The 12,759-nt window shown below is 40.8% G+C and overlaps 1 protein-coding gene across 10 annotated transcripts in view; it reads right to left on the reverse strand.

Annotated features, from left to right (window-relative positions):
* Window positions 1–6,386, reverse strand: part of LOC138104912 (uncharacterized) — a 28,441-nt gene extending 22,055 nt beyond the window's left edge. For 4 of the 10 annotated variants that reach the window (XM_069004240.1, XM_069004243.1, XM_069004239.1 and 1 more), the window contains exons 1-3: window positions 6,097–6,386; window positions 5,012–5,080; window positions 36–69 (exon numbers count right to left, since the gene is read on the reverse strand). In XM_069004240.1, coding sequence (XP_068860341.1) covers window positions 36–69; window positions 5,012–5,080; window positions 6,097–6,171 — 178 coding nt within the window. In that variant the 5' untranslated portion in view covers window positions 6,172–6,386. Of the gene's footprint in view, window positions 1–35; window positions 2,340–5,011; window positions 5,081–5,624; window positions 5,682–6,096 lie in introns of those variants that run through there. The other 6 variants (XM_069004246.1, XM_069004248.1, XM_069004242.1 and 3 more) reach the window with 5 other exon arrangements.
* Between the last annotated feature and the right edge of the window lie 6,373 nt (window positions 6,387–12,759).

The following is a 12,759-nucleotide window of genomic DNA, read 5'->3' on the forward strand; positions in this document are numbered from 1 at the left end:
CCTAGGAGGCTGGAAGAAAAAAGTATTATACTTACAATAGACAGTCCTGCGTCTCAGGGCTTTCTCTCGCTTTAATTATGAAGATGCAAGTCATCCCAAAATAAAATAAGAAAAAGAAATTAATGTGCTGCAACATTCGAAGGAAAAACCCAGCACTTCCTGAGAAGCTTTTGCAGATAAACTGCATTACAGGCCAAAGTTTCCATTGTCAAATAGGAAAAGTTAGAGCCTTTATGATTTTCTGCAAAAGCTGGAAGTACTGACAAAGCTGTACTTTCAGTTAACACACCATTACTTTCAAGAAAGCCCTGTTATTTAATGAAGTTTTAAGAGATGATTATGGCTTGAAACACAACATCTGAAGGATGCCAGGAAAACCTCAAGCTCTGTATGATTACAGCTGCTAAGTTTTCAGAAGGTGTAGTTCCAATAAAAAAATAGGAAAAAAAAAAAATCTCACCCCAAAAGGAAAAACAAACCAACTAAAAGCAGCTCCCCCAGCATTTTGAGTGGATTTGGTCAAACCTTAAGGCTAGCCAAATCTCATGAAAGATCATTCATAGCATGAAGAACAGGAAAAGTGTCTTTCACTGGATGAATCCAGAGCAGATGATTGCTTTTTGGCAGAATCTAAAGAAAAGAGGAACTTAAATTTCCATTTAATAGCTGACTCATTTTGAGAATTTTCTGGCAAGTAAACACAAACTTGTAATTTACAAGAATGAAACAGTAAGTGTGATCATTCTACCAGTACAGCAGCTGTCTGTCCAGTGCAGTCCATGGAGTTAAGTGCTGTATTTTCAGTATTCAGTGGCATGGAAGAGATGCTGGACGTGGGTGTGACAATTCAATAGGAAGCAAGACTGATACAAAAACTGTTTGAGAAGCCAAGTAGCTGTACTTTCATGGCAGTTATAAGATAAGGAAGTTACCTAAGTCCCAGTATTGCCACAGACAGAGGATGGTTTTGTATAAGCTCAGCAGGATTCCATAAGCTTAGAAATACAGACACAGTGTTCTTGCACTTACACTATTCCAAGTGCTTTTGTTGCTCCTCCAGTTTTACAGCAAACAGCTGCTAACACCAAATTTTTCAGACAAGCGCAGAAAACATTAGCAACTGTGAGCTGCTGCTCAAAGAGAACATCCTCCTGACTATTTTCAGACAATCAACTTTGACTTTGACTGCACCTGGGGTACTGCTTTTGTCCGTATTAGAAATGGAGTTTCACAATTGAAGCTAAGGGGTCCGTTTTACTTGTGATCCCTGTTACTAGATCAGAAATCAAGATTCTCACACATTAGGTAAGAAACTTATTCTCTGTTCTGGTTCAGGGATTGGAACAGCTGTTTTTGAGCTAAGACTATGAAAAGTTAGAGTAACTTTTAGCAAAGTGTCTAACTTTGAGAAGCCAAAACTCAAAACCTGCTGTTTTTAAAGGTTCAAACCTTCCATGCACACTGTAATCTGCACAAGTAGTTGTCCACACAATTCAAGTTCACAGGTTATCTACAGAACAGTTTCAAGTGCATAGTTAAGTATTACATTAACATAATTTAGTTTTTCTTAAAAATATACAATCTTGAAATATATCAGTTAGATATATGAGGATATGCATGGAAATTCTACATAAATTCTTCAAGCTTATAATAAGCAAATCAAGTTTCAGGGGGTTGTTTGTCTTCTGTTTGGTTTTTCCCCTCAAAAAGAAATCTTCACAATTTAAGTTTCTCTGGATCATGAAGATATGCTGAACACAACAGCATGCTTTTTGAGACCAAATATAAACAATCCAACAGTAAGGTAATTTTCCTGTAACTAGCTATATTAGCATTCCAAGTATCAACCCAAATACATCTGATTGAAATCCTTGTTACACAGCAATGGTTGATTTTACTGCCACCAGAAAGGACAGAAAAGTTGCCTGTACATTAGGTATTTCAACCACAGGTTCTGATGCACAACATTCAGGGGTAAGAGGTAGAAGAAGTGAGAACACTGAAATGGTGAAGACAAAGACTAACAGCTCTCTTCACATTTGAACATTCCTTGTTTCTAATGAGCCTGTAGAGTCTTGAATATGGATTTTTCTCCTTTTGGGACATGGCAGGCATTTCTACCTAACTCCAGATTTGAAGGGAGGGCAAGAAACCTTGAATCTTTGATAGAACCAGAACAATCTTCATCTGTGTTCCAAATACAGTTCACAAAACAGACAATGCTCTTCTGCTGATGCCATACCTGCAAAGGGCTGTTCAAAATACATGGAAAAGAGATGTTCCAAGCTAGGATTTCCTTTCTAGCAAACTGAGCTATAAAACTAATGCATATTTACAAAAACAGAATAAATTACATCACATACCACCATATTGCATGTATATACAGAGCAGGTGTATTTTATTTGGGGACTGTTGTCCCAAAAAGCCTAGATTTTTCCTCAACTGTGCAAAAAAAAAAAAAAAAAAGGCCAAACATCCACCTTTCACGCATTATATCCCCCATTACTCTCACAGGCTTGGTTCAAGTAAAAGAATCAGTAAATGTATATAAATGTTGTTTTCTAAACATTTTACCATAATGGCTAAAACTAAAATTCAACTGTTTTTCAAAGTATCCAATACCAGCCAGCTCCAATTTTCAGAGCCACGAATTATACACACATCTATGAATATTTTGGCTAAGTCACTGTCCACAACTCCCCATCCCATTAATACTTGTTCTGCAATGAAACCACAAACCCCATCATTATGCAACTATACAGAGGTCACACAGCACTCAATGCACAAGATCCACACAGCCTTGTGCTGTGATCATGCCAGCCACACAATCTTTTGGCCATCAGCACCTTTTTGACAAGGGTTTGGCCTTATGAACTAACAGCACTAGAAAAAAACTAGAGATGAAAGGTATGAAGAAACAACCTAAATAACTATCTTATGTACCTACTCAAAATCCAGAATAACCAAACAAACAGATAAAATAGCCATGTACACTGAAAGTCAGCTGAAGTAGTGCTACAAATCTGTCAGATAGACAAGCTTTACTACTGCAGCTACTCAAAATAACACATTTTACTTTGAATAGCTATAGGAAACACAGGCCAGTGAAATGAGAATCATTTCACATATGTAGCGCGTGTTTACATTTGTTTCTTGAAATTTTCTTAATGACCATCCTTCTGATGAAGGGCTTTTTCTTGCATTTTTGAAACACCTTCTAGTGGCAGACAAGCACAGAGTATCTTTAACAATGCCATTTTAAAAACAAATGGACAACCAATAGGAAAAAAAAGCAATCTGACTAAAGTCATAAAAAATGACTGATGGGTTGGCCAGGCCAATATTGTGATTTAGGAAAAGAACTACTGCCTTCTCTTCATTTTGTTATGTTGTCAGGACATCCTGTGGTGTTATTTTGAACAGGAACTGCTCCAGTAAAGAACAAACTAAGAGCTATTCACTATCTACACCTACCCTGCATTAAAAAGAAACATAGGCTCAGGACTTCTGTAGTTATTCCAAACCTAGTGGTACAAAACCCTGAAATCACCCTATGAGTTCTGACCTTTTTCCACCAAAACGTACAATAGATTTCTTAATTTAAACAAAGAACTTGAGATAATTTAAAAGAATAATGATGCAGTCTTGGAGAGTTATTCCTACAGCAATGCAGCCATGTTACTGACCATGACTCCACACACAATAGAGTTCACATCTAACAGAAATCCAGTTTTCAACCTGCCCTACTCTTGTTTGCTATCACCTCAAAGACTTCATTGGGACAAGAATAGTCCAGCATACATCCAAGCGTGAAACAGAAGGAAAACTATATGCAGATTTTCTAAGAAAATAAATGCTGGTTTTTCTACTTTTTAAGGGAAAACCAGGAATAATTAGATTGCTAAGAAGGTTGGCTAAGGAAAAAAAAAAAGGAAACAACCACAAAAGCAAAGGAATTCTTTGCATCAGCAGGAATATTTGACAAGATATGAAAAATACTACTGTACACTTCTACTGGATCAACAGGGACCAAGACTCAATCCTGGGAGGCAAAAAATAAAAAGGAATTGGAGAAAGCAGAGCCACTGACTCCAATAAGAATCAATGCTAATAAAGTGATCAGCAAAGAGGTACCAGAACACTATTAATCTGTCTGAATAGCAGAGGTGGGGAGATGCACCTCATCTCCAACAAAAAAGAAGAGGGTACACAAACACTTGAGAAAGGCAGTTTTGCTGTTAGTCTCTAACATTCCAGGAAGAAAAAATGTCATTAAGAAAAATCAGAGCAGGCTCTTCAGTGCTACAACAATACAACCTGATGGCAGCAGAGGAGTACAGACAACTGACTTATGTCTCACTTTTACAGACTGAGAATGTAGTGGAATTTTAAACAAAGACAATAATCAGCCAATCAACAGCCAAAGGTTCTGTCACACAGCATTTGTAAAAGCCTCATCTCTAAACACACCCTTACAGAACGGTACCTAACTATTTAATGCCTTTGCTTGTCTTGTGCTTAAACCAGGGAGTTGTTACTGAGATGCCTCAAACCAACAGAAGTGTCAGACTTGCTAGTTTATCTGTGTAACTCATTCAGGAAATCCGAACTGGTGCTACTATCAAAGTAAAGAGTAAGCTCATTTTATTCAAAGTACAGGTGAGTTATATAGACCTGGAAGACAGAACAGTACTTTTACCAACTGCATCAGAAAACAGAAGGTTGAATTCTTTCACCACCTGTGGTTCCCGTGTAAATCAAACGTTAATTTCACAATTAGCACACATGTACCTTCAGGTACGGCTGATGTTTCAAGTTACCTGCTGCACAAAGCAGAGTTGTGAGATTCCCACCTCATCTTTTTCTTGGGATATTTCAAGAAAATTACTGTTACAAATCTACCAGTAAATTAGATAAGCACTTGAAGCCGCATGAAATCAAGCGCTGAACCTTCAAGAGTCCCGGATTTACGATTAAATCTGCATATACATTTAATATGGAAAAAGTTTACCTTTCTATGCTTTGCACCACGATAGTGTGACTGAAGACTGATAGCACACATACATGAAATTTTACAAACCTGAAAGAGAGAAAGTGAAAGCACATCTTCAGTTATGCTACGAATATTCCACCGCTGGTGAATTAGTAATACAAAATACATCCATTCCTACAGTGTAACCGTGTAATTCTCAAGGTCTTCTTTGGCTCAAACAGTACAGTTTGCATGGCTTTTAAGACAGCAGCATACCACTAAAATGACGAGAAATAGTATGCAAACCTGTTCAAACGATACTTAAATACGTGTTTAAATAAATCAGGTGGTAAGAAGTTTTTAAGAGCCTCCCTCTTCTCTGCTACCAGCACTTTCTGAATTCTTAGTCTTCTAAACTTCTCCAAACTGGAAAGCCAGCAAAAAGGGATGATCGTGCAGGGACTAGAAAGGAACAGCGGCAAAATCATGCCCTACAATAACTGCAACTCCGTTCACTGTTCACTCACAGCTACAGTAAAGGGACCAGAATAACAATGGAGGAAGACACATGAATTTCTTTAAGATCCACAGGCACGCATCTACCATTGCAATAATTAACAGAAGACAATACAGATGTACAAATATTTCTTACTATCTTTAGCTTTTAAAAAAGCAAAGACTAAAGCATGCTAATACTGTCTGTTCCCTTTAGACACCGTCGCAGAACTTGAATGCGCCAGGAAAACATTCAGTGCTACTACACTACAGGACTGACAAATTTAACACGTTCTGACCCGGAGCTGCAGCTTTTAGAGATAAATGAGCCTTTGCGGCCGCCTATCAGAAACCCTCGACAGAGACTGGAAAGCCTGCAATGAACCATTGCACCATTAAGAACCATTACACCGCACCTGTGACTGCTCAAGAACAACCTGAATTCATCGAATCCTGAGACCAGCAGCTCTCCAAGGGACTGGCCACGTTATTGTCCACATTGGAGACCCCCTCGCTCCCTGTCTGCCCACCGCGCCTGGCTCAGCTCCCCATGCCCCCGATCCCCGCACACCTTCCAGTGCCTGTCCTCGAGCACCCGGGCTGAAAACCCACCAAAGAAACCTACTCACTTCGCAGTAGAAGTGTTTCTTTTCAGGCTCCGCTTTGCCATCTTCTGCCTTAACTTCCTCAGCTACGGCGCTCATCCTGCACGGCCAGCGAAAAAAAAATTAAAAAAAAAAAAACACCCAACTCTTGTTCACACGGTGCTTTCCAGTGACCAGCTGCGGGCGGGAGCCACGCCTTGGGCGGATGAGCTGGGTTATTATTTTGCTATTTAAGCGCTATTGTTTTATTTTGTGGTTCAATCCACATCTTCCATCGCCGGCGCAGCCTCGGAGCATCCGGGAGCTCGGGCCCACCCCGCCCCCCACAGCGTTCGTCACTTCCGTCACTGCCCAGCCACGCCCCCGGGCCGTTGGCCAATGGGGAGCCAGCGCCGCGCCGCGCGCCGGGCAGCAGGCCACGCCCCCAGCCTCGGGCCGCCCCCCCCCGCGCCCGGCCTGGCTCCCCCTGGAGCAAGGGAGGAAACCGGGACCGGCCGGGCCGTGATGGAGCCTGGGACCAGGCCAGGGTGGGTGCTGGGACCACTTCAGGATGGATAATGGGGCCAGTTCAGAAGAGGCTCCGGGAGGACTTCAAGGAGAGGATGCTGGCACCAATTCAGGGGGGATACGGGGACCAGCTGAGGCCAGGAGAGGATACTGCAACCAGTTCAGAGCAGGGTGGGTGCCTGTACCTGTTTAGGATGGATACTGGGACCAGTTCAGGCTGGGGGTGGGTACTGGGACCAATCCAGAGCAGATCCTGGGAGGGGCCCAGGGTGGAGAGATGCTGGAACAAGTCCAGAGGGGATTGAGGCTGGGGAGTGCTGGGCCCACTGCGAGGGGGTTACTGGGCCCAGTACAGGGAAGTGGCAAGAAACACAAGCAGCAGCAGCGTTAATTTAAATGCAAACATTTTATTTTAAAATGTCTCGGCTTTATGCTTTTGCCTGGTAATAAATGTAAAATATAATTTAAGAAGTATGCTTGAAAGTTCCTTCTGAAAGCAGGCTGAGGAGACAGTACAAAACACAACAGAAAAGTGCACCGGGTTTAAACAACATGCCAGAACGTCAAATCCACATTTCACTGCCTGGTTTGAATGAGCCACAATATATTTTACAGGTATATGAGTGATATACCGTGACACCTATGATACTCCTGTACACGAAGCAGCACAGCCAGTGGTGCTGGTTGGGTTACACATGACCAAAGGTGTTCCCACAGGATTCCCTGCATTGGCTTCTCCGGGGCTGGAGCTGTGCCTGTCTGCTGCTTCACCTCCCCAGGTGGGCAGCATTCGTCCCTCGGTCACATGCCCCAGTGCAGGCATTACCTGCAACATCCAGCACATTTTCAAATAGTGCTGGGGTGGTTGCGGTGTTCTCTCCAGAAATACACACTCCCCCAAAAAATGTTGTGGGATCATGGAGTGCCAGATAGGCCAAAACTGTTGGTAGAATTCCATACACCTGTTTGTTAATCATGGAATCATAGAATGGTTTGGGTTGGAAAGGATTTTAAAGATTATCCAGTTCCAACCCCCCTACCATGGGCACAGACACCTTCCACTAGACCAGATTGCTAAGAGTTAGTCTTGTCCTCCACTGTGTTTCTGCAGAAGGTGCAGGAATGGCACTTTTAGTACAGGTTTATTAGTGGAGTGTGATGGCAGATTATATCCCTTCGGTGATGATATTATTGGTACTCATATTTTTCATGGGCATTTCTGTAACAGTCAGTCTTTTACATGGAGTCACATTAAAATTCTTGATCAGTGTTTGTGGTTCTAATCTCCAAATCTAAAATAGACTAGGTAAAAACACTGCACTGTACACGTCGTGTAATGCTTCCATACCCTTCTTAATTAAAAAAAAAAAAAATTGCAAATTTAAAGTGCAATTGCACAGTGAAAGAATAAACCCATGTAGACAAAAATGAGAGAAGAAAAAAGGAAAAAATTAGTTCCTTGATTGTTTAAAAGAGAGACTGTGTCTAAAGAAAAAAGGATTTGGCATTATCTATATACTTGCAGCACTAAACTATTGGTGGTAGCTGGTGGTTTCTTGGCAGTACAGACTCCTGAAGAGAGGATGTTTCACCAGCAGAGTGACCTATTGTCTGGTTTAGGGGTACATCTGTAATTAGTGAGTACCTCTGTCTTATTAAGGAGGGCAGGGAGAAATGGGGGATTGCACTTCTGCCTAACACTGTTTTTTCGGCAAAACTTTTGAAGTATGCCTGAAGTGGAAATAAAGCTACAGACACAGAAAACAGCAAGGGTGGAGACCAATATGTACCATCCTAAGCAATCACAAAGGTGGAAAAGCTAGAGAAAGAAAAGAAATTTGCCTTTAAGGAAGAAAGTGTTCTTTGATTTTGTTAAGAACTAGTTCAGGGGGGAGAAGTTGTCAGGAAGAACCCTTTCAGAAGAAGGAAGTTTATTGACCATGCAGAGGAAGAATTTTCTTAGCCATGGTAAGAGTAGAAACAAAACTGAATCCTGTTATTGAGAACTAAGATAATTTTTGCCTTTTTGAAGTGCTTTCTCAAAAGACAGAATTAGGAAAAAAAAAAACAAACAAACAAATTTGATGCTTGCTTCTCCTTATTTCACGTTTTAAACGAACACAGGGAGGATACACATGGTCCAGAAATTAAAAATTAAAAAAAGGAAAATAAAGAGGTTCCGAAGGGAGAGCTCACACCATCCTGTGGTGCAGAATGAGGCACTCTAGACCAGAATTTCACGTGTTTTTTTCTAACAAAGTATTTTAATTGCTGAAATAGAATTAATAAGACTAGCCAAGCAGCTGATGTTCTTTCTATTGCCTTCTGCCACATCTTTGTTTACCATAATTCTACCAGTACAAATGTGAAACTGGAGCTGTCCCTGGAGCCTTGTTGCACCAAGGAAATCTTGAAAACCTTCGGACTGCATAGTTAGAGCATCAGCTGCACAATTACCAGCAGCAGGAGAGATAATACACACACTGAATTTGCCACAGTTTGGAAGACTAGCCCCAGGAAAGGAATGGGAGCACTTCATGCCTTCTAGAATGACGTTTTCAGTCTGATTGAGAAATGCAACTTAGCATTGAAATGCCTCAATCCTTGTTCTCAAGAATTATTTTTAACCTGAAAAGTTACAAAATCAGTTCTACTGAAAAAAGAAAAAGAGGACATGATTTCAGACCACAGAATTTTTAACAGTAGATGAAGAATTAATGCTGTAGTCACAGAATAATTACACCTTGATGGCAATATATCTTTTCTCTCCCCAAAATTTGTCTTAACAATTTTTTTCTTTTTTACTTTCTTCCAAACTTCCACTCAAAGAGCACCTTTGCCTAACCACAAGCGAGTTCTTGGATCTCCAGACATTTGGGTTGGTTTTTTTAAAAGTACTTTGTGAGTGTTTCAGCCTGTCGCTGATGACTTTGCTCAGAGGCATTTCTGATAGCATGATAGGGAAACGTATTCATAGTGACAAGAACGCGCCACATGTCACTGAAACGTGACAAAGATCTGTTTGTCAGGGTGGCAGTGCCTATGAACATAAGCTACCCGGTGCAGCCCTCTTGTATGAATCTCCTTCAGCTGGATAAAAGTCTTGTGACAAAAAGTGAGCATGGCCACCTGCACCATCTCTTGCTCCCTACATGTTACAGATGCCTGTTTTCAGTTGAGACTCACAGTTTCATGTAGGACTTTGCAAGATTTAAAAGAAGGAACTCCAGGGAGAGAAAGTCCTGTTCTAGTGAGACATTTTCTACAGTCTAGTTTACGTTCAGGTTTTTTGTCTCAATATGATCAGGAAAGTATTTCCATTTTGAATGTTTACACTCTAGAAGAGTAGAGAGAAAGAGAGGAAACGAGCAGATAGACAAGAAAAATAGAACCGTTCTATACCCCTGTCATTCTGAGGTTGGTTTTCTTGGTTAAGTGACACTCAAATGAAAGAATAAAAGTATGTTAATTTCTTTACCACTACCTAAGGCAATATATGTATTCATAGGTAGGGGAAATTATGCCTTTTAACTATTTTAATTGAAACGTAACACCTTGTTAAGAGAAAATAATGGGTTTCTTGAAGTAACTACAGTGGGTGAGGCTGTCCTATTTAAGTTCCAGTATGGCTTCAACACAAAGAGTTAAGAAAAGCTTCTAGGCAGCAGAAGCTGATCTTATCCCACAGAATATTCCTTGCCTCAGGCTTGTTGCCTCTTAAGTATTTTAAGCACTAGGAATTTCCAGAAGAATTGCACATGCTCTGTCGATCTCAATACCATATCAAAGGATCAGCACCTAAAGTCTTACTGAACTGACTGATGCTCAAATGTCAGACTTCCCTACGATGTCCAGAGCAGACTCAGATATAAGAACTTTAAGAATACATGGCTGTGTTCCAATAAAAGGTGGGTAAACCACAGACTTAAACTTTGCATTACCATGTTACAATCGAAGAATAGGAAGTTTAGTCTTTCCTACAGTGGATTTAGGTACAGTCTTTTAATCTTTCATTTCCCTTGTTAAATCTCCAAACTGAGGACAACTGAAACAAGCTTACCACTCCCACAGTGCTGCCCTCACACAGAATTTTTGAAACAGAGCTTTACTTTGGTATCTGAAGACTTTTAAGTCAATGTAAATTATTTATAGTGTTACCTACAGTGGAGGTCTGCCCCAGTTTCAGTCACTATGTAAGTGCAGGAAAATCCCCTCTTTTTGCTGTTCAAGCTCCTACCTCAAATCATGTTGTTTCTCAGTAAAAATAGTAGCTTTCAACAGTGTTTGACTAACATTTGTATGGTGCTCAGCAGCTGTCCACTGACAGCTGAAATCAGGTCACATTCTCAGTAAAGTCAAGACCTTGATCAGCAGCTTTAACACGGATAATATTGTCTCTGCTCTCTGTGGACCAAGTAACATCCCAGCGGGAGACACCTTCTCACAGATTTTGGAACTGCTCACCTTCCACACCAAAATATACCCTCCCCAAAGATCAGGGAATTCATGAGTCCATTCTGTCTCAGCCTCTGAAGAGTTTATGGCTGAGGAAGTTTGAATGCTATTATCAGTCAGGCATTTCTTTCAGCCTGAATGCCCCAAGTTCCTATTAGGCAACCATTTGACTAGGCATTTCTTCTACAAGAATAATTTTTTATTGTTGCTACAATAAATGCATTGGGAGGCTCCTAAAACCGACTTTAGGGTTGCGCTGAAGGGATACAAATACCAGTTCATTAAGGATAAAAGCTAAACACCAGTGACTGAAAATATCTTAAATCCTACTTCTCAGTGCTAGTTTTTAGAATAATACCAAAGCGGCAACAACCACTAAGAAAATGTAACCATTTTAAAGAACTGCTCTCTCTTTCATCCTATTTACTGGTCAGTGTCAGGGGCTCGTTAATGTCTTCATACAAAAAGGTTTTATAGATTAAATCAGTGGTAACTTAACAGGGTACAATGCAATGTCAGATTTCAGGCCCGACTCAATCCAGGGCACATATCATGGGGAGAGGATGAAGGCATATCTGTGCCTTAAACACAAATGGCAAGAGATTATTTTTAAGCGTTTATTTCCTCTGTTCTTTCTAAGTACTTAGAAGGAACTGGTCTTTGTTACTACCAACAATGGTTGGCAATTGCCCAAAAAGAGAATAAACTGCTGATCTCTCCGTAAGCCCAGTTCTTGGGAGATTGCTGTACTGCATGTGTGGTAATTTAGAAGAAATTCTACTCATACCACATTTTTTCTTGTGAGACCTGAAATAAGAACTCAGCCACAAATTAAGTGGGCCAAAATCAAATGTGATGTACAGAATAAGTGTGTTTATTCTTGGTTTCAGACTTTATGGAATAATAAATGTAACTGCATTTACACAGCAGGGAGTCAGAAGGTGACATCTCACTTTTGAGTCACACATTCATCCATCCTTCTAGAGGGCTATTACATCTCATGTATCAGATTACATTCCCTTACAGGCAGAAGCTTCACCTACCTCTATAATATCAATCAAGATGTGTAAAATCTGTCTGGGTTTGTTGGAAACATGAGAAAAATAATTATAACTGATATGAGCCCGGAAAGCCTGAGAGTTATGTCAACAAAAAAGAATGAATTTTGTAACAGAGAGAACTATAGAGATTTTCTGTTGTTAGTATAAATTACTTCTGCACTGAAGAGAGAAATCTGGCTGGTATAGTTCTCCCACTGTAGTCATAGCAGGTAATATTTCTAAGCATAGACAAGGCTTTTGGTGGCACAGTCCTCTACAGAGTCGCACCTGGTGTAACCACTCCCATCGTGCAAAATGGCACCAGCATGTCCAGATGAAGATAACAGTGTTTTACAGTCACACTTCATCAATGCAAATGATGTGAGAAAGTACGAGGCAGTGTGAAACCAAACCCAGGTACTCTCATTCGAAGAGGTGTGACAGTGATTCTTAAAAAGCCGATTTCAGAAGTCATGCGGGTGTGTCCTCCAGTTGCCCCCAGCCACCTATTCCCACACTACCCTTTCTCCCCATCATCTCATTTCTGCCAGGCAGCTGCACAAGGAGCTAGACTGGAGAATGTTACAGGGTTCATAGCACAACCCAAAAGCAGCTATGAGGCACACAGTAGGGTGTCTGACACCAGCACATAAGCAGTGCCACTGCTACATGCCAAGCAAAGGAC

This window comes from Aphelocoma coerulescens, chromosome 2 (assembly GCF_041296385.1).
Source record: "Aphelocoma coerulescens isolate FSJ_1873_10779 chromosome 2, UR_Acoe_1.0, whole genome shotgun sequence".
Taxonomy (NCBI): Eukaryota; Metazoa; Chordata; class Aves; order Passeriformes; family Corvidae; genus Aphelocoma; species Aphelocoma coerulescens.